Source organism: Dendroctonus ponderosae, unplaced genomic scaffold (assembly GCF_020466585.1).
Source record: "Dendroctonus ponderosae isolate FM_Combo_2020 unplaced genomic scaffold, Dpon_F_20191213v2 Dpon_F_20191213_1, whole genome shotgun sequence".
In the NCBI taxonomy this organism is placed as follows: domain Eukaryota; kingdom Metazoa; phylum Arthropoda; class Insecta; order Coleoptera; family Curculionidae; genus Dendroctonus; species Dendroctonus ponderosae.
Window position 1 is genome coordinate 5,592,388 of NW_026017110.1, and position 23,583 is coordinate 5,615,970.

Genomic DNA, 23,583 nt, shown 5'->3' on the forward strand with positions numbered 1-23,583 from the left:
TCTTTAAAAAAGCCCATTTGTGCTCGTGCGCCTTCGCCTCCTCTCCAAGCAAGTTCATAGGAAAGAGAAAAAAATACCTTTTTCTGCAGTCCTTCCGGGGTTTCTTCATTACAACTAGTAATCAGCTTTTTCAATTCAATAAAAGGTAGGAAACTCGCAGATTGCTTACGCTTATTTTCACAACCTTGTAATTCTCTTCGTTTTGTATTTCTTGCATCTCGCGCTGATTTAAATTCGATTTGCTCAAACGGATTTATTTTTATTCCACACTCTTTAAAACATTTCTCTATCAATAGACTAGCTGTGATCTTTGTATTCCTCCCCATTTTGTTTACGCATGTTGTAAGCCCAGATTTTTAAAATAGATGCAAGTTCCGAGATTGGAGTATCTCGAACCATGTTATAATGTTTTTCCGCACAAAAAGATATAAATTGTTTCCAAATGTACTTCTTACTTTTTGCTGTGTTTGTCGGTTCGCTGCTAACCACCAATTTATCAATATATTCGTAGGGAATATCTCCAAAACGATTCATTTTTATTCATTTTTGAGAATATATTTCACATCAATCACATTAAATAAATCAGTGGGGAAAATGGACGTTTTCGCGTAAAAGCACTCTTTGCTTGAAAAAATCTTAACTTCCAATGTAGACCAACCAGAGACGTGAAACGTTCACAGTCCATAGAAGACAGGTGAAGTCATTTGAAGCAATGATGAAAATTTCCCACAAATCCCCTTAATGTCTTATTTTTGCCGTCTTGCAAAAGTTGGCGTAAAAATGGGCGTTTTCGCCCAAACACACTCTTTGCTTCAAAAAATCCCAACTTCTAACCTAGAGCTAGCAGACACTTCAAACTTTCACAGTCCATAGAAGAAAGTTGAAGCTCAAAATACAGAAAATTGCGCACAAATCCCCTTAATCCCTCTTTGCTTGAAAAAATCTTAACTTCCAATCTAGAGCAACCAGAGACTTGAAACGTTCACAGGTCATAGAAGACAGTTGAAGCTCAAAATACTGAAAATTTCGCTCAAATTGCCTTAATATCCGATTTTTGCCAATTTTGCTTTTAGTAGTTAATATAAAAGAAGCATTATGGTAGAGTGAGTGCATTGTAATATAAAGTTTTCCATTGCAATATTCTGGCATTCCCAATGGGTTGCGAACGGTAAAACTACAGTAGCAAAAATAATTGGATTTTTAGCTGCTGTGCATGAAAATCCCGCTTTAACCCACCAACGAGAAATAAAACATGCATGCAATAGAAATAGGCTCTGAGCTGCTCTACAATTAAACTCATTTTTCCACTGTTGGATATTTCAACAAATTTTTCGTTAAAGACATGACAATACGCATTAATTAGATGAACAAAAAATGCAATTAACAACCGGTATTATGGCCAAAGCCATGCACAGATTGGTTTACAAGAACATGTTTTGCATATCGGTTCGGCACCATATCAGATTATTGGGGCCTAAAGGCTAAAGGGGCTCAACAATAGCGTAGCTGGTGATTAATATCCATAATTAGTGGAAATTTGCATTTTGATCCCATTGACACTTGTGGCAATTAATTAGTTTCCATTGCGTTCTCGAAGACGCAGCAGACAAATTGCTGTTCAATAAATACCGATTCTGTTGGAAAATTCAGTGATGGACGCGACATGTTCTGGATGTAATGGCAAAGCAATAAAACTGCTTTCGATGTCAGCAACATTACGTTTTCCTAGCAGAAAGTGCTGACAATGAGTCTGCAGGAAAGCAATAAGTTTTATTACGAATGTACGTGACACTCAAACTGCCGTTGTAAACATATATAGTTTTTTGGGTCCCGTTCGGTCGACTTCCAAAAAATCTACATCTTAAGCAAAGGGCCCAAAACGAATTTAACAATCACTATTCCCATGTGAGGCATGAAATTCGATAATTAAATAACCCACCCTTCCGTTCACAATTGGACCCCCAATGAGCGTTTCAAATCGTGCTAATTTTACTTGCGTTTGGCCAGTCAGAAAATTTCATTAGTTTCATTAAAACATTGTGCGCTTCCGTTATTTGTTGCAATAAGTTGGGCCTGGCCGCATTACACAAGCGGAATTTCCATTAAACATTGATTGTTTTTGCGTAAAAATACACAGTCGATATTTTCACTAATGGAACAGAACATGTCTGAACAGAAGGTATTTGAAATAAACGCCAAAAGAAGAATTTTTGTCAAACAGTTAGCAATTTGTGTATCCATTTCGAAATGTTGCCAACATTCAGAGAACGTAGACGAATATTTTCTAACCTTTTTTGGAAAACCATTACAAAATGGGCAAGTTTGAGGTGATAGAGGAAAAACAGGACAATAAAAATTCTGTTATTGCAGAACAAACCCTTTACTTAACCACTTATCGTCTGCGATGCAGAATCAATTCAATATTTTTGCGAGTGAAAAAGCGTTTATTGAAAGCTTGCGCAACTGCGAACTTACCGCAATTGGAAGTAAATAGGAATTATTTTTCTTGATAATGACCCCAAACAAAAACTGACTTTCCTCTGAAAATCCAGTCTGGAACCTGATAAAACGCTCTTGTACCGAAGCGTTCACAATCCTGCGGTTTTTGAACGATGCGTACACAGAAAACGATATTTACTGGAAATTTCAACTTTGCATATTCGAGCAAATTCAGAGAATATTGGCAAACACTTCAATTCCCTTATTCGGGAAAACTCCTTAAATTATATATGGAAAAGTGCGATACAGACCGCTTTCAGATGTTTTAGGGCGCTTGAGTTTTGGCGTCTGTTCGGTGCAGGTGAACCTTGCAAATTCCTGAATATTTAGGAAAACGTACAATTCTCTGCAATATTAATCCAAGCATGTTAATATTCAAGTAAAATAGTTAATATGCTTTTACGCCCCAAATCTCTGCAAATTTCCGAATTAAAGTGGGATATGAAGCTGAGACCAAGTTTCAAAATTGGTAAAAAATTTAGTCTAAAGGAAATTTTGAAATTTTTTATCGATTTTCGTCGATAACTTGAGCCGCCTTGCGGACTGGTCCAAAGAACAAAATTTTCCATTTCCCCTTTCTACTGTCCCTTACCTCAATAGAACTAATCAGAAGGCCAAGTTCCGAAAACCCACACAAATTAGCGGCTGGTTTCTGTCCAAAATATCCAGTTTTTTTTTTAGGAAACAATTCGCCATCATTTATCGCAAACTAGCTTTTGATCATAAATTGGCATTTAACTGCTTTTCCGAAACGATTTTAACTGGGTTTAGCGTTGCGCCGTCACTTTCCAACCATTGCAAATAAATAGGAAATGAGGTGCCGTCTGCTTTATTTACCTAATAACCAGGACTGATAAATTCGTTTAGGGACGACCGACTAGTTCGAATAGCGACAACCCAATATTAATGGTTAATGGTTTATTAATGGAGATTGGATTCGCTGCAGAAAACAATAACAAGCCTTTCGAGTGCTGGAAACTTCACTGTAATTACACCTGAAGCCCAATGCAAAGAGACACACCTGTTCAGTATCAAATTAAAGCCACCTTAATGTACTTTTAATATTAATAGGTGCGAACACCAAAGTCAATCAGCGTAGTTTCAGCACGGCGCTCTCACCTTACGTCTTCTCCTGCTTTGTGCCATTATATGCCATTCACGCATCCATTAGATACGCAGCTGAAAAGTCGTTTATCTTCTCGTTACCACTCAATTAACTGTTGCTCTGGAACGATGGAAATTTTTAAGAAAAATCCAATTTTTAATCAGAACTTTTGGAGGCAACATTCCATTAGCAGGGTTTTGTTCGGATGAAAATGATCCAGAATCAGTCAATAATCGGCCAAAAAGCTCCAAAGCAGACTAGCTTTAATGCAGTTGTTACAATAAAGTTAGAGCTGGGCCGAGCTGAAAGTGGCCAAGCGATGCGAGCGAGTTCATATAGAACGCGAATTTTTAGTCCTCTCAGTTGTGGATTAAAGCAGAGATTAGACCTACTAATCTCTGGTTAAAGCTTTGCTTGGGACGTTAATTTCTAATAAATGTTTGGCTATTGGAGACACCGGTGAAGAGAAGAGTGAAAACAGTCACATGAGATTAATCTAGGTCTTCGTAGCTGAAAAAATCCTGGAAACCCCCAGAAATTTCCTATTAAAGTGAGTTTTCGTCACTTAAAACAGCGGATTTTGGCTTTGGAGTGATTTTATGGATTGCGGAATTTTTGGTTTAATCTTGGAGAACTTTTGAAAAATCGGTGTTGTCCAACGACCAACCGCTTCGCTTTAGTATCCACAAAAACCCTGGAAACTCTCAGAAATTTCCTATTTATTAAAGTGCGTTTTTCCACACTTAAAGCAGCGCATTTTTTCTCTCGAGTGATATCATGAGCCGGATTATGGAATTTTTGGCTTTTTCTTGTAACATTTTTGAAAAATTCGTGTTTTTAACTGAAAATCGCCTCGCTTTAGTAACTCAAAAAATTCTGGAAACCCCAAGAAATTTCCTGTTCAAGTGAGTTTTTCCTCCCTTAAAGCAGATAATTTTCCCTCTCGAGTGATGTTGTGATCTGGATTCAAGTATTTTTGGTTTGTCCTTGACGAATTTTTTAAAACCCATTAACCATCGACTCACCTTAGTAACTAAAAAATCCTGGAAACTTCCAGAAATTGCCCATAAAAGTGAGTTTTTCCTCACTCAGAGCTGCAAACTTTCTCTTTCGAGAGATATTATGGACAGTCTTGGGGATTTTCCGTTTTCCTTGACAAATTATAGCAAAATCCGTGTTTACCAACGGCCAATCGTCTCACCATCGTAAGTCAAAAAATCCCTGGAGATGATCCAAAAATGGAGGGAAAAAATCCCTCCAGAAAGATGCTAGAAAGTGCGTTTCCACACTTAAAGCAGCGCATTTTATCTTCCGAGTGCTATTATGAGCGGGATTAGGAGATTTATAGCTTTTCCTTGTTAATTTTTTGAAAAATTTGTGTTTTTCAACGGCCAATCAGCATCAACTCGCTTTAGTAACTCAAAAAATTCTGGAAACTCCAACAAATTTTCTATTCAAGTGAGTTTTTCCTCACTTAAAGCAGCAAATTTTCGCTTTCGAGTGATATTATGGTCTGGATTCAGAGATTTTTGGTTTGTCCGTGACGAATTTTTTAAAACCTCGAGCTTCCCATCGGCTGTCGGCTCACCTTAGTAACTAAAAAATCCTGGAAACTTCCAGAAATTGCCCATAAAAGTGAGGTTTTATTCACTTATAGCTGCAAACTTTCTCTTTCGAGAGATATTATGGACAGTTCTGGGCATTTTCTCCTCCTTGACATATTTTTGAAAAATCCGTGTTTACCAACGGCCAATCGTATCACCTTCGTAAGTCAAAAATCCTGGAGGAACAGAAATATGCTATTAAAGTGCGTTTTCCACACTTAAAGCGGCGCATTTTATCTTCCGAGTGCTATTATGAGCGGGATCGGGAGGTTTATGGCTTTTCTTTGTCAATTTTTTGAAAAATTCGTGCTTTTCAACAGCCAATCGCCTCGTCGTAGTAACTCAAAAAATCCTGGAAACTCCAAGAAATTTCCTATTCAAGTGAGTGTTCCTCACTTAAAGCAGCGAATTTTCGCTTTCGAGTGATGGTATGGTCTGGATTCAGAGATTTTTGGTTTGTCCTTTCGAATTTTTTAAAACCTCGAGCTTCCCATCGGCCATCGACTCGCTTTAGTAACTGAAAAATCCTGGAAACTTCCAGAAATTGTATTTAAAAGTGAGTTTTTTCTCACTTAAAGCTGTGAACTTTCTATATAGAGAGATATTATGGATAGTCTTGGGCATTTTTGTTTCTTTTTGACAAATTTTTCAAAAATCCGTGTTTACCAATCGTCTCACCTTCTTAAGTCAAAAACTCCTGGATGAACTTCTGGAAAGATGCTATTCAGTGCGTTTTCCACACTTGAAGCAGCGCATTTTATCTTCCGAGTGATATTATGAGCGTTATTCGGGAGATTTATGGCTTTTCCTTGTCAAAATTTTTGAAAAATTTGTGTTTTTCAACAGCCAATCACCTCGCCTTAGTAATTGAAAAAAATACTGGCAAATCTCAGAAATTTTCTCTTAAAGTGGAGTTTTCCTCACTTAAAGCCGCAGATTTTCTCGGTCAAGTTACTTAATGGGTCGGATTGAGAAAGTTTTGGTTTTTCTTCGCGAATTTTTGAAAAACCCGTGCTGTGCAACGCCCAATCGCTTCAATTTAGAATCTGAAAAAATCTGAAAACACCCAGAAATGTGCTATTAAAGTGAGGTTTTCCTCATTTAAACCCGCAGATTTTCTCTTTCGAGTGATATTCTGGGCAGGTGTGAGAAATTTTTGGTTTTTCCTTGGCAATTTTTTTTAAACCCCTCTATCTAAACCAACGGCCAATCGCTTCCCCTTAGTGACTGAAAAAATCCTGGAAATTCCCACAAATTTCCTCTTAAAGTGAGTTTTTCCTCACTTAAAGCAATCGATTTTCGCTCTCGAGTGATGTTATGGGCTGGATTCATGGATTTTTGGTTATTTCTTGACGAATTTTTGAAAAACTCGTGTTTACCAACGGTCAGTCTACTCGCCTTAGTTACACAGGGTCAGTAGGAGTGCCATAACTCATGTTTAAACGCACAAAATTCGCTGCGATCGTTCAGCATTTTTAGTCAAAATCGCCATTAAAAAAATAAATTTTACTCCGCTTACAATAAATAGCTTGCAAACATGACATTCTAGCCCAATCCGACAGGATTATGCGCCTAAACGCCTGTGAAAAACAGTAAATTTAATTAAAAGGGGATTTCGTTTTCAAGCTCTTATTTGTGCATTAATCTGGGGATTTGGGCCAACTAATTATAGCCAGCACAAAAACCTTTAAAAAAGTCAAAGGGCCTTTAGATTAAATTTAGCCCAATGAGTTTTCGTCGACAGACGGATACCAATAACCGAGTTACGTCCTCATCGAAACTGCAATTTCACCTCTTGTGAAGCTCGTTTGCATTGCACGGCTTTGATCAATACCTACTGGCTGGCCAAGTTGGAAACTTTGTTGTCTCTGATTTTTTCCTTGGAAAATTGCGATTCACGTGCAACTAGGCAAAGACTAACTTTTCCTTTGGAAGGTTTATTAAAATCGATAATTATTCAAATAAACAATTCGAAAATCATGGATGGGAGTCGCAAACCTTTTTAGAGTTAAGTTTATAGTTCAGGAACATCACCCGGAATCCTGATTTTTTACAGTTTTGTAAACATCAGGATCAAAATGTAAGTTTTATCATCTGCGCTCAATCTGTTAAAAATTCGGATCTTCCACACTAAGGGGAGTAACAACTTGAAATTTACACCATGCTTAGAGGATGTGTGATTCGAAAATTCCTGAAAGTTTCGTGAAAATCGCGCTGAATTCTAATGTTTCTGGAGCATCGAAAATATCGGTCTGAAATTGTTTTACTCAATTGCGCTTTTTCCTTTAAAAAATCACACCTTTGAAAATTTCCTATCATTCAAACTAAAAGCAGTAGCAACTTGAAATTTGCACCATAGCAAGATGGAAGCCGACTCGAATGATGAGGAAAGTTTCAGAAAAATCGCCCAAAATCCTAAATTTTCACAGCTTTGTAAACACCAGGATTAAAATGTAAGTTTTTTAATTGCGCCCAATCTGTTGAAAATTCGGATCTTTCACACTACGGCGAATAACAACTTGAAATTTACACCATGCTTAGAGGATGTGTCATTCTAAAATTCCTGAAAGTTTCGTGAAAATCGCGCAGAATTTTGATTTTTTGCAGCTTCGTAAATATCGGTCTCAAATTGGTTTACTCAACTGCGCTTTTCCCTTTAACAAATCGCACCTTTGAGAATTTCCTATTGTTCAAACTAAAAGCAGTAGCAACTTGAAATTTGCATCATGTTTAGACGAAGGCCGACTCGAATGATGAACAAGATTTCAGGAACATCAGCAGGAATCCTGATTTTTGACAGCTTTGTAAACATCAGGATCAAAATGTAATTTTTTTAACTGCACCCGATCTGTTAAAAATTCGGATCTTCCACACTAAGGCGAGTAACAACTTGAAACTTACACCATGCTTAGAGGATGTGTGATTCTAAAATTCCGAAAAGTTTTCTGAAAATCGCGCTAAATTCTGATTTTTTGCAGCTTCGTATTTATCGGTCTCAAATTGTTTTACTCAACTGCACTTTTTCCTTAAAAAAATCGCACCTTTGAAAATTTCCTATCATTCAAACTAAAAGCAGTAGCAACCTGAAATTTGCACCATCTTAAGACAAAAGTTGACTCGAATGATGAAGAAGGTTTTAGGAACATCACCCGGAATCCTGATTTTTGACAGCTTTGATAAACATTAGGATCAAAATGTAAGTTTTTTAACTGCGCCCAATCTGTTAAAAATTCAGATCTTCCACACTAAGACAAGTAGCAACTTGAAATTTACACCATGCTGAGGGGATGTGTGATTCTAAAATTCCTGAAAGTGTCGTGAAAATCGCGCAGAATTCTGATTTTTTGCAGCTTCGTAAATATCCGTCTCAAATTGCTTTACTCAACTTCGCTTTTCCCTTTAAAAAATCGCACCTTTGAGAATTTCCTATCATTCAAACTAAAAGCAGTAGCAACTTGAAATGTGCACCATATTTAGACGAAAGCCGACTCGAACGATGAACAAGATTTCAGGAACATCAGCCGAAATCCTGATTTTTGACAGCTTTGTAAACATCAGGATCAAAATGTAAGTTTTATCATCTGCGCTCAATCTGTTAAAAATTCGTATCTTCCACACTAAGGCGAGTAACAACTTGAAACTTACACCATGCTTAGAGGATGTGTGATTCTAAAATTCCGGAGAGTTTACTGAAAATCGTGCTAAATTCTGTTTTTTTGCAGCTTCGTATTTATCGGTCTCAAATTGTTTTACTCAACTGCGCTTTTCCCTTAAAAAAATCGCACCTTTGAAAACTTCTTATCATTCAAACTAAAAGCAGTAGCAACCTGAAATTTGCACCATATTAAGACGAAAGCCGACTCGAATGATGAGGAAAGTTTCAGAAAAATAGCCATAAATCCTAATTTTTGACAGCTTTGTAAACATTAGGATCAAAATGTAAGTTTTTTAACTGCGCCCAGTCTGTTAAAAATTCGGCTTTTCCACACTAAGGCGAGTAACAACTTGAAATTTATACCATGCTTAGAGGATGTGTGATTTTAAAATTCCTCAAAGTTTCGTGAAAATCGCGCAGAATTATATTTTTTTGCAGCTTCGTAAATATCGCTCTCAAATTGTTTTACACAACTGCGCTTTTCCCTAAAAAAGATCGCACCTTTGAAAATTTCCTATCATCAGCAGTAGCAACTTGCAATTTGCACCATATTTAGACGACAGCTGATTCCAATGATGAGGAAAGTTTCAGGAACATCACCGGGAATCCTGATTTTTGACAGCTTTGTAAACATTAGGATCAAAATGTAAGTTTTTTCAACTGCGCCTAATCTGTTAAAAATCCGGATCTTTCACACTAAGACAAGCAACAACCTGAAATTTACACCATGCTTAGAGGCTTTGTGCTTCTAAAATTCCTGAAAGTTTCGTGAAAATCGGAGAGAATTCTGATTTTTTTGTAGTTTCGTATTTATCGGTCTCAAATTGTTTTACTCAACTGCGCTTTTCCCTTTAAAAAATCGCACCTCGAGTCCTCTCGGTTTCACGTAATTTCTGCTTATTTTACCACTTAAACGGTATAATGTCGACCGAATTTTTTTGAGATAAAAAAAAAGCAAATTGAAAAATATTGAAGGAATAACGGCACAACTTTGACATCAAACTGTTCCAAGATAGTAACTTTGCGTAGTAAACCATGTAAAAGCAAAATATTGAAGGAGCGACTCACCGCTGTGTTCCAGTGGTGTTGGTCACAATTTTCGAACACAAAAAATCATATAAACGCCAGATTTCCGTTTTTTTTTGCATCTCTTATCAAAAAACTCCCCTGTATAACTTCGGCAGAGCCCAAAGAGATTTAAAGGGCAATTTGGTGGCAACACGAAACAAATGATGACAAAAACGAGTATGGAAAGCGACTGTTTATTTAAGGCCGCTTAGAGGGCCGTATTGGAAGGGCTAGTTTACAACACGTCCATTCACTTAATGTGCAAACTAATCGCTTTCCAATGTTTCATTTGGGAGATTAATGGAAATTGCCTGAGACCCTAATGGCAACTGCTTCCTGGCCAGAAAATTTAGTTAAATATTTGACCAGGCTCTGCCAACAATAAGACGGGTTGATATGAAAATAAAAACACTCGGAGTCAAGATAGGGCGGCAATATGGCGTTTTTTTATTGGAAAAGCTGGCGGAGCAAAAAGCTGTCAGGAAAGTGCCCTTATCGTCGAAAATACCGTAAAAGGGTGGTTGCGTGTTTGGATAAACACTGTTGCCACCCATTCAGAAAGAGGCGGTGGGTTCATCTGGATGTCTTCCCGAGAAAAATCCTGGAGCTGTTTAAAATACAGTTGACCTGTTCGGAACGAACGGGCCAATAATTGTGCCTCTTCGCCTGGATGGAAATAGAGCGATAGCATAGATTTTCTTGTATAACTGCGGCAACGATGTGGCCTCTGGCTAAAGCCATAAATCATAAGAAAAGCATTTTCCAGTTCATTGAAAAACCGAGTGATTCTACAATCTGGCGAATAATTCAACGTCAATTACCAGCCAAGGCAAATGCACGATTGATGTCTGATAATGCGAGATATCGGGGTTTTCCTCGCGAGTTTCGGCGGCATGCTAATGGAAATAGGGAAAAAATCTATCTAAAACCGCGTGAAACTCAGCAGCTCAATTACCGAGCTACAAGCAAGGTAGTTTCCCAATACGGCGTTTTGGTCACGAGTTCCTATTTATGTTCAAAGTTTCCACGGTATTTGCGGTGGCAAACTGCTCGTCTGCTCTTTGGCTTTGTACGTTTAATATGGGAACTGTTTGAAAGCCAGTCTACAATTCCATAAATAGTGCCTCAATTACAGTGCTTTAATATTCGAGTATTTCACTTTGTCTCTTGAGGCTAATTAAGCGTTTCTATCCATTTTGAATCTGGAACTCTGGCTGCTTTTTCCCCAGTAGGTAACCATTAGTGTTCAATCTTAGGGCTTTTGCAATAACTTCAATTAGTAATTTAGCCGGTCTAATTTTAATGATTTAAAAGCCTTTCCAGTCCGTCCCCGGCAGCAAAAAGCTTCCATAATTGCATCTTTTTGCCAATTAAGAGTTTAGTCACTTTCAGCAGCTTTTTAAAGAAAACATTTTCCGTTTCAAAGAGTACGCCCAATGCCATTGAAGAAAGCACAAGGCAAAGAGGCTTATTTAAATTAGGTTAATCCCGTCAGAACCTTACGGTTTCCCAATTAAAATTGTAGTTTTAATTATCGGAAAGGATGTGCGGCAAATCCCTCTTTGTAAAACATTTGTCTTTAGCATGATTCGGTATTAAGGGCAGTATTTAATAACAAAGGGGCGGTAAAGGAGTTAAAAAGCACCAGAAACCCCCGAGGGAACGTACAACTTAGAACAGTGCATGTTACTTTGGAAATTTCAATTTTACTCCCCCAATATTTGCTACATTAAAGTTATTTGCCTTCGCTGGCGGCCAAAGCTGAAGAAAACCAGAGATGGAACGAGGAAAATATTTTTCCAATGCGAATATTGATTGACTCAAAATAGTCACTTTGATTTACTTTTAATAATGAAAAAAAATTGATCCACAAATAATGTTTGTATTCTTCTAAGAAGTAAAGAAGTTAGTAAGAAAGGTTTTCATCGGCTTTTCTACTTAAAGATATTGATTGATTCAGAAATCATTGCGGTTGTCCTTTAAAGCGATTCCTAAAGTTTGAAAATACTTGGGAAAATCTTTAACGATGCGAAGCAAGCAAAATTTCTCCCAAGTAAGCGTGGAGATAAATTTGCAGGTTTTCTGTCAAAAGTAGGTCTAACTTTGTAATTGGATAAATTCTGACTGCGAGCGATTTCATTTCCATTTCAATCCAGTAACATTATTTTTCCGTCAGTCCGTGTGTTTGCAAAAATTTGAAAGTTCAGATAAAGCGGAAAGTTTTTCGAATAAAATGTTTGTGCCATAAAACCTGATTTTTAAGAGTTTTAAGCAAACATTGTTGAGTGATTTTTCGTGGCTCTAGATTTCTTAGTTACGTTAATCCTCAAAACTCGCAAATCCTCAAAAAACCTATAAATCATTAGTTGCTTCTTAAAAGACATGCTATTTCGCAACTGGTAGGAAAAGGTAGTTTAATTTGTGTTTTTTCAGTTTAAGAGGTGCAAATACAAATTGATGCGATTTTAATTAAATTATTACCAATTGCCGACTTGTTATCTTCTATGAATTCTGCCAATTGCAACTCTCTCCTTACTCTAAGTTAAAAGGTGCCGATTTTTAAACCAGTGAGTGCACGTGAGCAGAAACGTTAATTTTTATGCCAATCTTTAACAAGCCCGCAAAAATCCAGAACTAATACGATTTCAATGTAATTTTTCGAATGTGTAAACCGAAGAGTCTTCTATCGATTTGGAAAGACGCAGCTTTCTACTGGCTCTATATTGAAAGTTACCAATTTTTAAAGCAGCTGGTGCACTTGAGCCAAAACCCATGCCAATCTTTACCACGCGACTTTACGAAAAAGTCTAGAATGTATACGATTTCAAAGTAATCTTTCGAATGTGTAAGGCTTCTATCGATTCTGAAAGCTGCAGCTCTTTACTTGCTCTAGATTGAAAGTCATAAATGTTTAATGCAATAAATCGTGAGTTTTCACGCCAATCTTTACCAAGCCCGCAAAAATCTAGAATTGATACGATTTCAATGTAGCTCTTCGAATGTGTACTCCGAAGAGTCTGCGATCGATGCTGAAAGCTGCAGCTCTTTAGTGGCTCTAGATTGACAGCTACACATTTTTCAAGCAGCGAGTGAACTTGAGCAAAAACGTGAATTTGTATGCCAATCTTTACTAAGTCCGCAAAAATCCAGAATTGATACGATTTCAATGTAATTTTTCGGATGTGTAAACCGGAAAGTCTTCTATCGATTCTGAAAGCTGCAGCTCTTTACTTGCTCTAGATTGAAAGTCATAAATGTTTAATGCAGCGAGTGCACTTGAGCAAAATCGTGAGTTTTCACGCCAATCTTTACCAAGCCCGCAAAAATCTAGAATTGATACGATTTCAATGTAGCTCTTCGAATGTGTACTCCGAAGAGTCTGCGATCGATGCTGAAAGCTGCAGCTCTTTAGTGGCTCTAGATTGACAGCTACACATTTTTCAAGCAGCGAGTGAACTTGAGCAAAAACGTGAATTTGTATGCCAATCTTTACTAAGTTCGCAAAAATCCACAATTGATACGATTTCAATGTAATTTTTCGAATGTGTAAACCGAAAAGTCTGCTATCGATTCTGAAAGCTGCAGCTCTTTACTCGCTCTAGATTGAAAGTCATAAATGTTTAATGCAGCGAGTGCACTTGAGCAAAAACGTGAATTTTCATGCCAATATAACAAAATATAAGTAATCCCCTGATAAAAAATTAAATACCTAACAAGCAAAATGTATTTATTGCCTTAAAAAAGTGGCCAGTTTCCAGATTGCCTAAACGAACTGTTAAAGTTTGTTTAACTAAACGCATTTGGGCCTTCTTTAAAAGTTTTTAAGACTTCCCAACTATCATAAAAGGGAACTTCGACCGCATCTGTATAACATCTCTGATAGAACTAAATCTTTTGCCCCAGATTTTCTGTGTCGACCGATGCGGAAACCCATACGGTTCAAAACAAACATTTAGGAAATCTAATCCAGAGAAATACTGCTAAAAACATCCATCTTGGTAGCATTATAGAATATTGTTTCCTTTCGGGTCCGGCGGGACTTTGGAAAAATCCCAAATTCAATCCTGGCCGCATCTAAAAGTTACAAATAGGAGCGACGGATGCAATCTAAATCTGATACGCAGAGTTCAGCCCCCCAGTTTAAGAGGTTAAAAAAGGTCTGAGCTTCCGGCAGTCTAAGGGGTTGGAGCACCGATGGAATCTTAACCTTATCGTCCCGAGTAATGAGAATTCGTAAAATTAATGGAAGCGAAGGTGATAAGACATGCTTTAACTAATTTGTCACTTCCAGTTGTATCATTTTCGTTGAGCAATTGAGCGTTGAGCACATAAACATTATAAGAAAAATTGGAATAGTTTAGAACACTTGAAGAGCTTTACGTGGCGTTTTGTGGCCGCTTGGCATCCATCCAGAAGTTTGCTAAAGTTTGCATGCTGAACGCTGAACACTTGGGAAATTGATATCGGCCTTCTAATGCTGTCCTCGCATTTTCCAGACATTGGTTTTCCGTAAAAGAAAATTGAAAATTCAAACTGGCGGCCCACTGGAGCATCAATCATCCTAGCGAACTGCGCTCCTTGAAAATGAAAGTTTGGCTACGTTGTTTTAGCTTTGAATCGGGCAAAAATTTGATTCAACGTGTGCACTATTTCAAATGAAATATTTTTAATGAGTTTGGATAATCTGAGGGTTTTCCGCTTCCCCTATTGCAAACGTTTGAACAAACCCGAAGTGCAATTGCAGGCGGCTTTGAACGGAAAAGCCTGGAAAAGTTCCCCCGAAATTCGGTTGAATAACAGGGGCGCAGCTTAAACTCCTTGATTATTCATTCGTAACCACATATGACAAATTCAGACTGAATGGCTGTGGCAATCCAATTAAATCTTTAGGTCCTCGTTTACGTGTTTGCAGACGTTTCTCCAGTTGCTCAAATGTTTTAATCAACAGTTGATCCTGGTCAAAGCTGATTAATTGATCAACAGCGAATCGTCTGAACGCTTTATTCAGCACAACAGGCAGACGGAAAAGGGTGTTTGTTTGCAAATGACATTCAGTGTTGATAAACGCTACTATATTGGTCCCTGGTGGCTCATCAATATTGCTGAAATTGCTGCTGCATTGAAGCCATGACTTGGGGAAAAAGGCGAAAACGGGAAACAAAATAATGTTTTTTAGTGCATCCGCTTGATAGGGCTATGAATTGTTTCAATCATAGTCATAAATATTCGCGTTTTTTGTTTTCAGTGGTGGTGATCTTAGATGGTCTTAGAATATCAGCACTTTGGTTGGAGTGAGTGGAAATAATCAGACTTTTTCTGATCATCCAACTTTGACCAAATCACTTCTTTCTGCCCAACAATTTTTTAAAGTTTTCAGGAAACATTCACAGTAAATTTCCCATTTAAATAGAATCTAGAGAACTCTTGTTAGCACGTTTTCTCAAACGATCACAGGTGCATGAAAATATTGGATCTAAGACTCTAAGTTGTGGTACTATTAATATTGAAAGGTTATTGGGAAAACCATAAATGTATTTATTAAATTCGAATTAAAAAATACAGAATATAATATTCCAACATGATTCATTAGGGTTTCGCTTCATAAATATATCATATCTAATCCGCTTAAACCTGCTGAATTCCCTGAACAATTAAAGTTAACATTGACAAAGCATTAATGCCAAAGCGGGAAATAAAAATCGGCAAAATTGTCAGCCGAAGCCGAAGCTACTGAAATATTTGTAGCTACTTTATATATTATTCATTTCTTGTGGGCCAACAATTCGTTTTGATTTGGAAACTCAGCCAAACTGATCTTTGCAGACCGAAAGAGAGTCTCAGCAATTGGAAAAGCACCACCAAAATGGCCATTTTCCATAAGGTCCGAATTTTATGGCACACTTAAGGGCCAAAAAGGGCGAGACCCTAATGCACATTAATTTTCCCATTTTAATAAACCTATCCGGCTCCCCAATGAATACCTGAATCAACTACAGCACAATGGGTATGGGGGCGAAGGATTCTCGAAATGTCAGAGCTCAAAATGGGGGCGACATTGTTCCCAAAGTGAAAGTTCAGTTTTTAGTTATATCTAAAAAGCCGTAAAATTGAGCATTTGCTAAAAAGTCCTTTGTATTTGGGTATGTAGAATTTCTATAGATTCAGTGCTCGTTCAATTTCTACGATTTTTTGAAAATGCGCGATTTCAGAAATTGCCGCAATCATGCGCGCTTTTGGTTAAAAAATTCATAACTGGCAAACTGAAGCAGATCTAATGATGGAAAACAGGACATTTTCCACAGAAGCCTTTGCTTCTAGATGTGCTAAATGTCTATAGACTCAGAGCCCTTGTTCAATTTCTACGATTTTTTGAAATTGCTCTCAAACCCAGAAATGGTCGCAAAAGTGCGCGCTCTTGTTTAAAAAATTCACAACTTGCCAACTGTAGCAGATCTAAAGATGCAAAATTGAACATTTACCAAAGAAGCCTTTGCTTCTAGATATGCAAAATTTCTGTAGATTCAGAGAACTTGTTCAATTTCTACGATTTTTTGAAATTGGGCTAAAATCCAAAAATTGCCGCAATCGGGTGCGCTTTTGATTAAAAAATTCACAACTGGCAACTGAAGCAGATCTAAAGATGCAAAATTGAACATTTACCAAAGAACGCTTTGTTTCCCGATGTGCAAAATCTCGGTAGATTGAGAGCGGTAGCTAAAATTCTAAGAATTTTTGAAATTGCGCTCAAATCCAGAAATTACCGCAAACGCGCGCGCTTTTGGTAAAAAAATTCACAACTGGCTAACTGAAGCAAACCTAAAGATGCAAAATTGAACATTTAGCAAAGAAGCCTTTGCTTGTAGATATTCAAAATTTCTGTAGATTCAGAGAACTGGTTCAATTTTTACGATTTTCTGAAATTGGGATGAAATCCAGAAATTGCCGCAATCGGGTGCGCTTTTGATTAAAAAATTCACAACTGGCAAACTGAAGCAGATCTAAAGATGCAAAATTGAACATTTCCCAAAGAAGGCTTTGCTTCCCGATATGCCAAATCTCGGTAGATTGAGAGCGGTAGCTAAAATTCTAAGAATTTTTGAAATTGCGCTCAAATCCAGAATTTGCCACAATCGTCCGCGCTTTAGGTTAAAAAATTCACAACTGGCAAACTGAAGCAGATCTAAAGATGCAAAATTGAACATTTCCCAAAGAAGGCTTTGCTTCCCGATATGCCAAATCTCGGTAGATTGAGAGCGGTAGCTAAAATTCTAAGAATTTTTGAAATTGCGCTCAAATCCAGAATTTGCCGCAATCGTCCGCGCTTTAGGTTAAAAAATTCACAACTGGCAAACTGAAGCAGATCTAAAGATGTAAAATTGAACATTTACCAAAAAAGCCTTTGCTTCTAGATGTCCAAAATTTCTATAGACTCAGAGGCCTTGTTCAATTTATGTGATTTTTTGAAATTGTGCTCAAATACAGAAATGGCCGCAACCGTGTGCCCTTTGGTTAAAAAATTGACAACTCGCAAACTGAAGCAGATCTAAGGATGGACAATTTAAAATCCACCAAAGAAGCCTTTGTTGTTGGACATGCAGAATTTCTATAGATTCTGCGGGCTCATTTCTGGAAATTTTTTGAAAATGCGCCTAAATCCAAAATTAGTACTGAACACATTAGCTCACGAAACTCACAACATTCGAAAACAACTAAGTATCAAAGCATCAAAGACATGGAATAACGACATCGTTATACTCATACGCGATTTCTTTCTAAAATATAAAAATTGTTATTGTTGCCGTTTTATTAGCCCTTTAATTACCCAACGACCTTATTATGCCCTGGACAAAGTTGCTTTCTATCAGACCACTTTTAATCTTTATTTTAGTCAATAGTGCTTTTTGAATCCAACAACAAAAACAACTGGAGCTGTTTTCAAAAAACGTCCGATTTCAACCAAACAGAACTCTTGGAGGAACCAGCCCGTAAATTCATATTAATCCCTGCTTTACCCCCATCAGACTGCCATTGAATCATCAATAAACCGCTTTCGTTCGAATTGCGATATCGAATGCATCAGTTAGTTTTAATCCCCATTAATTTTCGCTATTGAGTTTCCGCACCAAACCATTAACCATACAGGGTGATTCAGCCATTATTAAGCGGCTGATTTGAAAAGTGTGAGCAAATCGTCTCGATATTTGGCTATTGGCAATTAATTATGTTTTTTTGGTCGACAGAACCTTGACACCCAAGACAGAGCGTGTTTGATAAATCTAATAACTCTCTGCTGTAGAGTAATGCATGTTTAATGGGTTTGGAATTACGGTGCAAAACAGCAAATTGCTGGTTATGTAAGGACGATATGAACCCGTACAATATCGTTCTAAAAATAGCGTAATAATAATAATAGTAATAATGTGTAACAGAAATGAAAGTGAAATTTCTCCGCAATGATTTGCAGGATGCATGGACAACAAAACACGGTTTCCGTTGCCTTCCTATTTATTTCATCCCATGCCAAAGTGGAAAAAGACGACTTTCGCTCCCCTTGCACCGCTTTGCATTGTTACCAGAGATTGGAGTGGATCTTTCTGCTTTCAGCGCTCCGACCTACGATTCCTCGTTTAAAGTCCCATGGGACCATGTGTAATCCCGATAACAGGAGGTCCCAAAAAACCAGTAAACTGTACACGAAGAAATCTCGTGGGGCTGACTATGGACCCTCTTTTTGCTTCAGTTTTAAATATGTTCAAAATTCAAAGAAGAATGGGGAATTGATATTTTCATAGAGTCTTAATGTCGATTTAAATCGACCATCGGAAACGACCGGGAACTTTTGGGAGGACATATGAGTATATGTGATATTGCATACTCATGCTCTATGGGGGCTTTAAAAGGTTTGCTTTCGCGGAAAATATAAAAAAGATAAAGTGTATGTAGGTACATTCCGGCAGAGGACAAATGCGGTCCAGATCAATATCCACAAGATTGGTGCGCTAAACAAAAATCCCATCGGCAATTTTTCTTGGGATGCAACCAGGAGCGATTGAGGCGAATGGTGGGAGAGGTAAAACAAAGTCTGGACTTCAGTGCGCCCCTTCGAGACTTCCGGTGATGGATTCAATGCTCCCGGCGCCAATGTATCCAGAAATCCAACACCTCCAGGACGGACACATTAATATTATTTTTAGCTTGCCGATCTCTAACGTTGCTTTCTCCTTCGGCAGCCGATTGGTCTGCGTCCCACAAATTTCAGGCTCGGCCAAGTTTTATAATATCAACGGTGTGAACGGTACACGATTTTTAGTAGTTCGTTTATTTTGTTCATGAAAGTACTGCGGATCGCGGAACGATCGTGCCGCGAACTCTACAATGGCGAATTGAGATTACGAATGTACTTCGTGCAGAGATGTGGGTGGATAGGATGGAATAAATAAGAACACCAGCAGGTAATTGCTTTGCAGCAAATATGGCCTAAGCCAGTATTCATCAATGTTTAAAAATTACGCTGCTCAGTTGGGCTTATTGCGGCCTATTGGGTAAGAAATCTAGATCGGCGTGTCCTTGTGGTGGAAGCTTTTACCATAGGTAATGATTTGCTTTATGGTTCAGCTGAATTTCTTGGGTGCAAAATCTACTCCACACGATTCTCGCTAGGAGGACACAGAATATCTCCACTCGCAATTACTCTAGTTGTCGCAATTAGTGCATTCAGCCCAAAAAGTGGTTCAGCTTGTAAATTTGCCCTAAGAAGCCGGATTTCACTTTCGGCAGTTAACGGGGCTTTATCGGGGTCGGCCTTTTCATCAGTGATCTGCATATTAAGGATGATGTCAGCCACTTGGCAGGAAAGTTGCTCTTGATGAATTCATTTCCGAAATATTTATCTACTTTCCATTTAGAAATCCGAAATGTACGAGGCCACTTGGTGGTTTCGAGCATTTCGTACATCTTTAAGTGGCCACTCGCAATTTTTCGCTGCACTCGTTATGAAGTCATTCCCGTTAATATTAGGATGACAGTCTTATTTTCGAGTCAGCGCCAATGAATAAGAGTTTTATTAAACATGAGTATAGTAACTGTTGCCAAAATCTAATTTTATCCCCATGAATGCAGGGTTTTAGACAAAAAATAATTCTATAGCTGAATCACTCTAAATAAAAGTGAATGTGAAGTAGGTATTCCACGAAATTATCAGCTCAGATAAGTGCTATCAAGCAAATCCCCAGCGGCGTCAGAACAGGGTTTGTTCTAGATAACACAACCGTACCATCACGAACACTCCCAACAGACTCAGTTAACAGAAACGTAGTGATTCAATCAAGCATGTGCTGCGCCACTGGATTTTAATAATCTGAGTGCATCATTGTTGTTTGTTGCATTTCAGATAACACCTAGGAGGCCACAATCCGGAAGACTGAAACCAATCTACTTAAAGCTAATACTGTGATAGTAAGAGACGAGAATTTTACATAAATTAGTTCGAGCCCAGCATCCCTCAAGATGGATTTCCTCTCGGAATTCGACGAAGAAATGGCTGTAAACGACACGTACAACCTCAAGTTCGGCAACAAGGTGCAACGAGTGGGCAAGATTTTCTCCTACACATTCTGGAGAACCAAAATCGACGGGGAGATTTTCTGGAGCGTGCAGGGCAACAACAACGACGGCTCAGCCTGGATAGTCACCCAGTATTTCGGCAAGCCAGAAGAAGCTAAAAGGTAAGCAACGTGACCCAGCGGAACAAAAAACCTGCTAAGTCCAATGCTTTTGCGCTTTAGATACCAGCAGGAGGTGATCCTGCACCATCCGAGCGAAAAGAAGATCAAGATGGTATACAGTTCTCCTTGCACCAAAGGGATGAATTGCATTAAAGTATCCAGAGCGATAGTGTGCCACTTCAGGGACGAGACCAACAGTTTGAACTTCGAGTTCAGAATCACCAGGTTGAAGCGACGGCCATATCCCCAGAAAACTATGTGGTAAAGCGCAGCTAACTGAATTTTTCTTTAGTTAGATCAGCTAGGGAATGTGGCCAAATGAAATTCCCGTAGCTGACAGGGCACATTAAGTTAAGACTTTTCCTGTTATCGCCGAGTTGAAATCTCAGCAGAACACCTGATCCATAACCAACGAACGCCCATCTTTACCTCCGTGGACCCATTAGAAAACCGCTCTAATCCAAAAGTTTATGTCGTTATTGCCTCTTCTGGAAGAAGTCTAGCGATTGGACGGTTCCACACACTCAAAACTGCTCCTGTTTTCTCAGCAAAACACTTGGAAGTATGTTTTGGAAGCTGGCAAAGTAGGCCACAGTTAAATGAATTTGTTGATGCTTAGCACCAGTCGCTTTGTAACACTAACAGACTTTTACTTACGGTTCATTAAGTTGTGACATAAAAACGATTATGTTTTAATTACAAAACTGTGTTACTTTACCATTGAAATAATGGGCTTTTTAGTGGCGAAACGAAAGTATTTTTGCTACAACGTGTCCTAAATTTGGAAGGTACCAATAACCAATAAAGCAGGTAGTGGTCCCATGCTATAATCACTTATTATACAATACACTTTTTTATGCCTAGTGATCTCTTGTTACGCTTTCAAACGTGTGCTATTTTTAGTGTTTAATTCGTTTTTTTGTTCATCAAAGTTACCATTTTATACACGGTAGTATAGGCGCTATTTTATACTTTAGCAGTATGTTGATAAATGCATGCTTTAAGTATACAACGGAAATGGTTTGGATAAGTTTATGGTGGATACACTGGGCTGGATAGAGATGTAAAACATTCAGTATTTATAGAAGAGCAATAAAGTTAATGTTGAAGACCACGGTAATCTTAACTTATCCGTTATCTGGCCCCGGAAATGGATACATTCAATGTGAAGTTCGTTAATTTTCACGGACGAGCCAGAAAAATGCACGTAGGTTAAGGCCACGCGACCTTAGCGAAAAAAATAGATGGATTTTATGGGCGCTTTGCCAACACGTTTTCAACAGTGAAGGACCAGTTTGCATGTTACGTTAAGAGTGAGATTATTGTATAAATGCAATGGCAAATTTACATCATAATTAAATCTGCACTTGATTGTGCTAACGGGATTGCTAATGTGAAGCAGATCTAAGGCAGCAAAATTGAAGATTTACCAAAGAAGCGTTTGCTTTTGCGCGCTCAGAATTTCTATAGATTCAGGGCGGTAGTTCAAATTATAAGATTTTTTGAAATTGCGCTCAAATCCAGAAATTGCAGCAATCGTGCGCACTTTTGGTTACAAAATTCACAACTGGCAAACTGAAGCGGATCTAAAGACCCAAAATTGAACATTTGTCAAAGAAGCCTTTGGTTCTAGACGTGCAAAATTTCTGTAGATTTGGACGGCTGGTTCAATTTCTACGATTTTTTAAATTGCGCTCAAATCTAGAAACTGCCGCAATCGTGCGCGCTTTTGGTTAAAAAATTCACAACTGGCAAACTGAAGCAGATCTAAAGATGCAAAATTGAACATTTGCCAAAGAACCCTTTACTTCTAGATATGCAAAATTTCTGTAGATTCCGAGAGCTGATTCAATTTCTACGATTTTTTTAAAATGCGCTCAAATCCAGAAATGGCCGCAATCGTGCGCGCTTTTGGTTACAAAATTCACAACTAGCAAATTGAAGCAGATCTAAAGATGCAAAATTGAACATTTGCCAAAGAAGCCTTTACTTCTAGATATGCAAAATTTCTGTAGATTCAGACCACTTGTTCAAATTCTAAGATTTTTTGAAATTGCGCTCAATTCCAGAAATGGCCGCAATCGTGCGTGCTTTTGGTTAAAAAATTCACAACTGGCAAACTGAAGCAGATCTAAAGATGCAAAATTGAACATTTGCCAAAGAAGCCTTTACTTCTAGATGTGCAAAATTTCTGTAGATTCCGAGCGCTGGTTCAAATTCTAAGATTTTTTGAAATTGCACTCAATCCAGAATTTGCCGCAACCGTGCGAGATTTCTGTAAAAAAATTCACAACTGGCAAACTAAAGCAGATCTAAAGATGGAAAATTAAACATTTACCAAAGAAGCCCTTGCTTCTAGATATTCAAAATTTCTGTAGATTCAGAGCGCGTTTCAATTTCTACTATTTTAGACCTTAGCTGAGCTTTTAGACCTAGACTACGAGACCTTAGCGAAAAAAATAGATGGATTTTATGGGCGCTTTGCCAACACATTTTCTGATCTAAGTATACTAAACAGTGTAGGACCAGTTCGCATATTACGTTAAGAGTGCGATTATTGTATAAATACAATGGGAAATTTACATCATAATTAAATCTGCACTTGATTGTGCTAACGGGATTGCCAATGTGGTTTCTGTTCTTTTTACCATTTTCTTTCAAAAACAAGTTCCATTTTAGTGTACGCGCAACAAAACAATAATTAAAACTTCGGATTTAAGTTTCCGCTGAAATCGTGATTATTTTATCAAATTCTTTCACCAAAACTTTCAGAAAGCAAACACCCAAAGCATTTGATTTCGAATGCGCGTTGCCATGTCTGCAAGAGTTTAGGGCGTAAAATATTCAGCCAGAAAAAAGTATATGAAAAGTATTTGAGTAACCAGAATACGATTTAAAAAAATTAAACTATATCAGAATGACGGCAAC

General features: G+C 37.9%; 2 protein-coding genes across 3 annotated transcripts in view; one reads left to right on the forward strand and one right to left on the reverse strand.

The window, feature by feature from the left end:
* LOC109545164 (E3 ubiquitin-protein ligase TRIM9) overlaps positions 1–23,583 on the reverse strand; it is a 73,615-nt gene that overhangs the window by 23,784 nt on the left and 26,248 nt on the right. The window lies entirely within an intron of this gene.
* On the forward strand, positions 19,176–21,769 carry LOC109543893. The gene is made up of 3 exons (XM_019913823.2): positions 19,176–19,383; positions 20,322–20,655; positions 20,716–21,769. The coding sequence occupies exons 2-3, from the start codon at positions 20,438–20,440 to the stop codon at positions 20,918–20,920; spliced, it is 423 nt and encodes a 140-aa protein (XP_019769382.1). The 5' UTR covers positions 19,176–19,383; positions 20,322–20,437; the 3' UTR covers positions 20,921–21,769.

Coding starts and splice junctions, on each gene's coding strand:
- LOC109543893 (XM_019913823.2), top strand. CDS start 20,438: ATGGATTTCCTCTCGGAATTCGACGAAGAAATGGCTGTAAACGACACG. Junction 20,656..20,715: donor AAGCCAGAAGAAGCTAAAAG/GTAAGCAACGTG, acceptor TTTGCGCTTTAG/ATACCAGCAGGAGGTGATCC.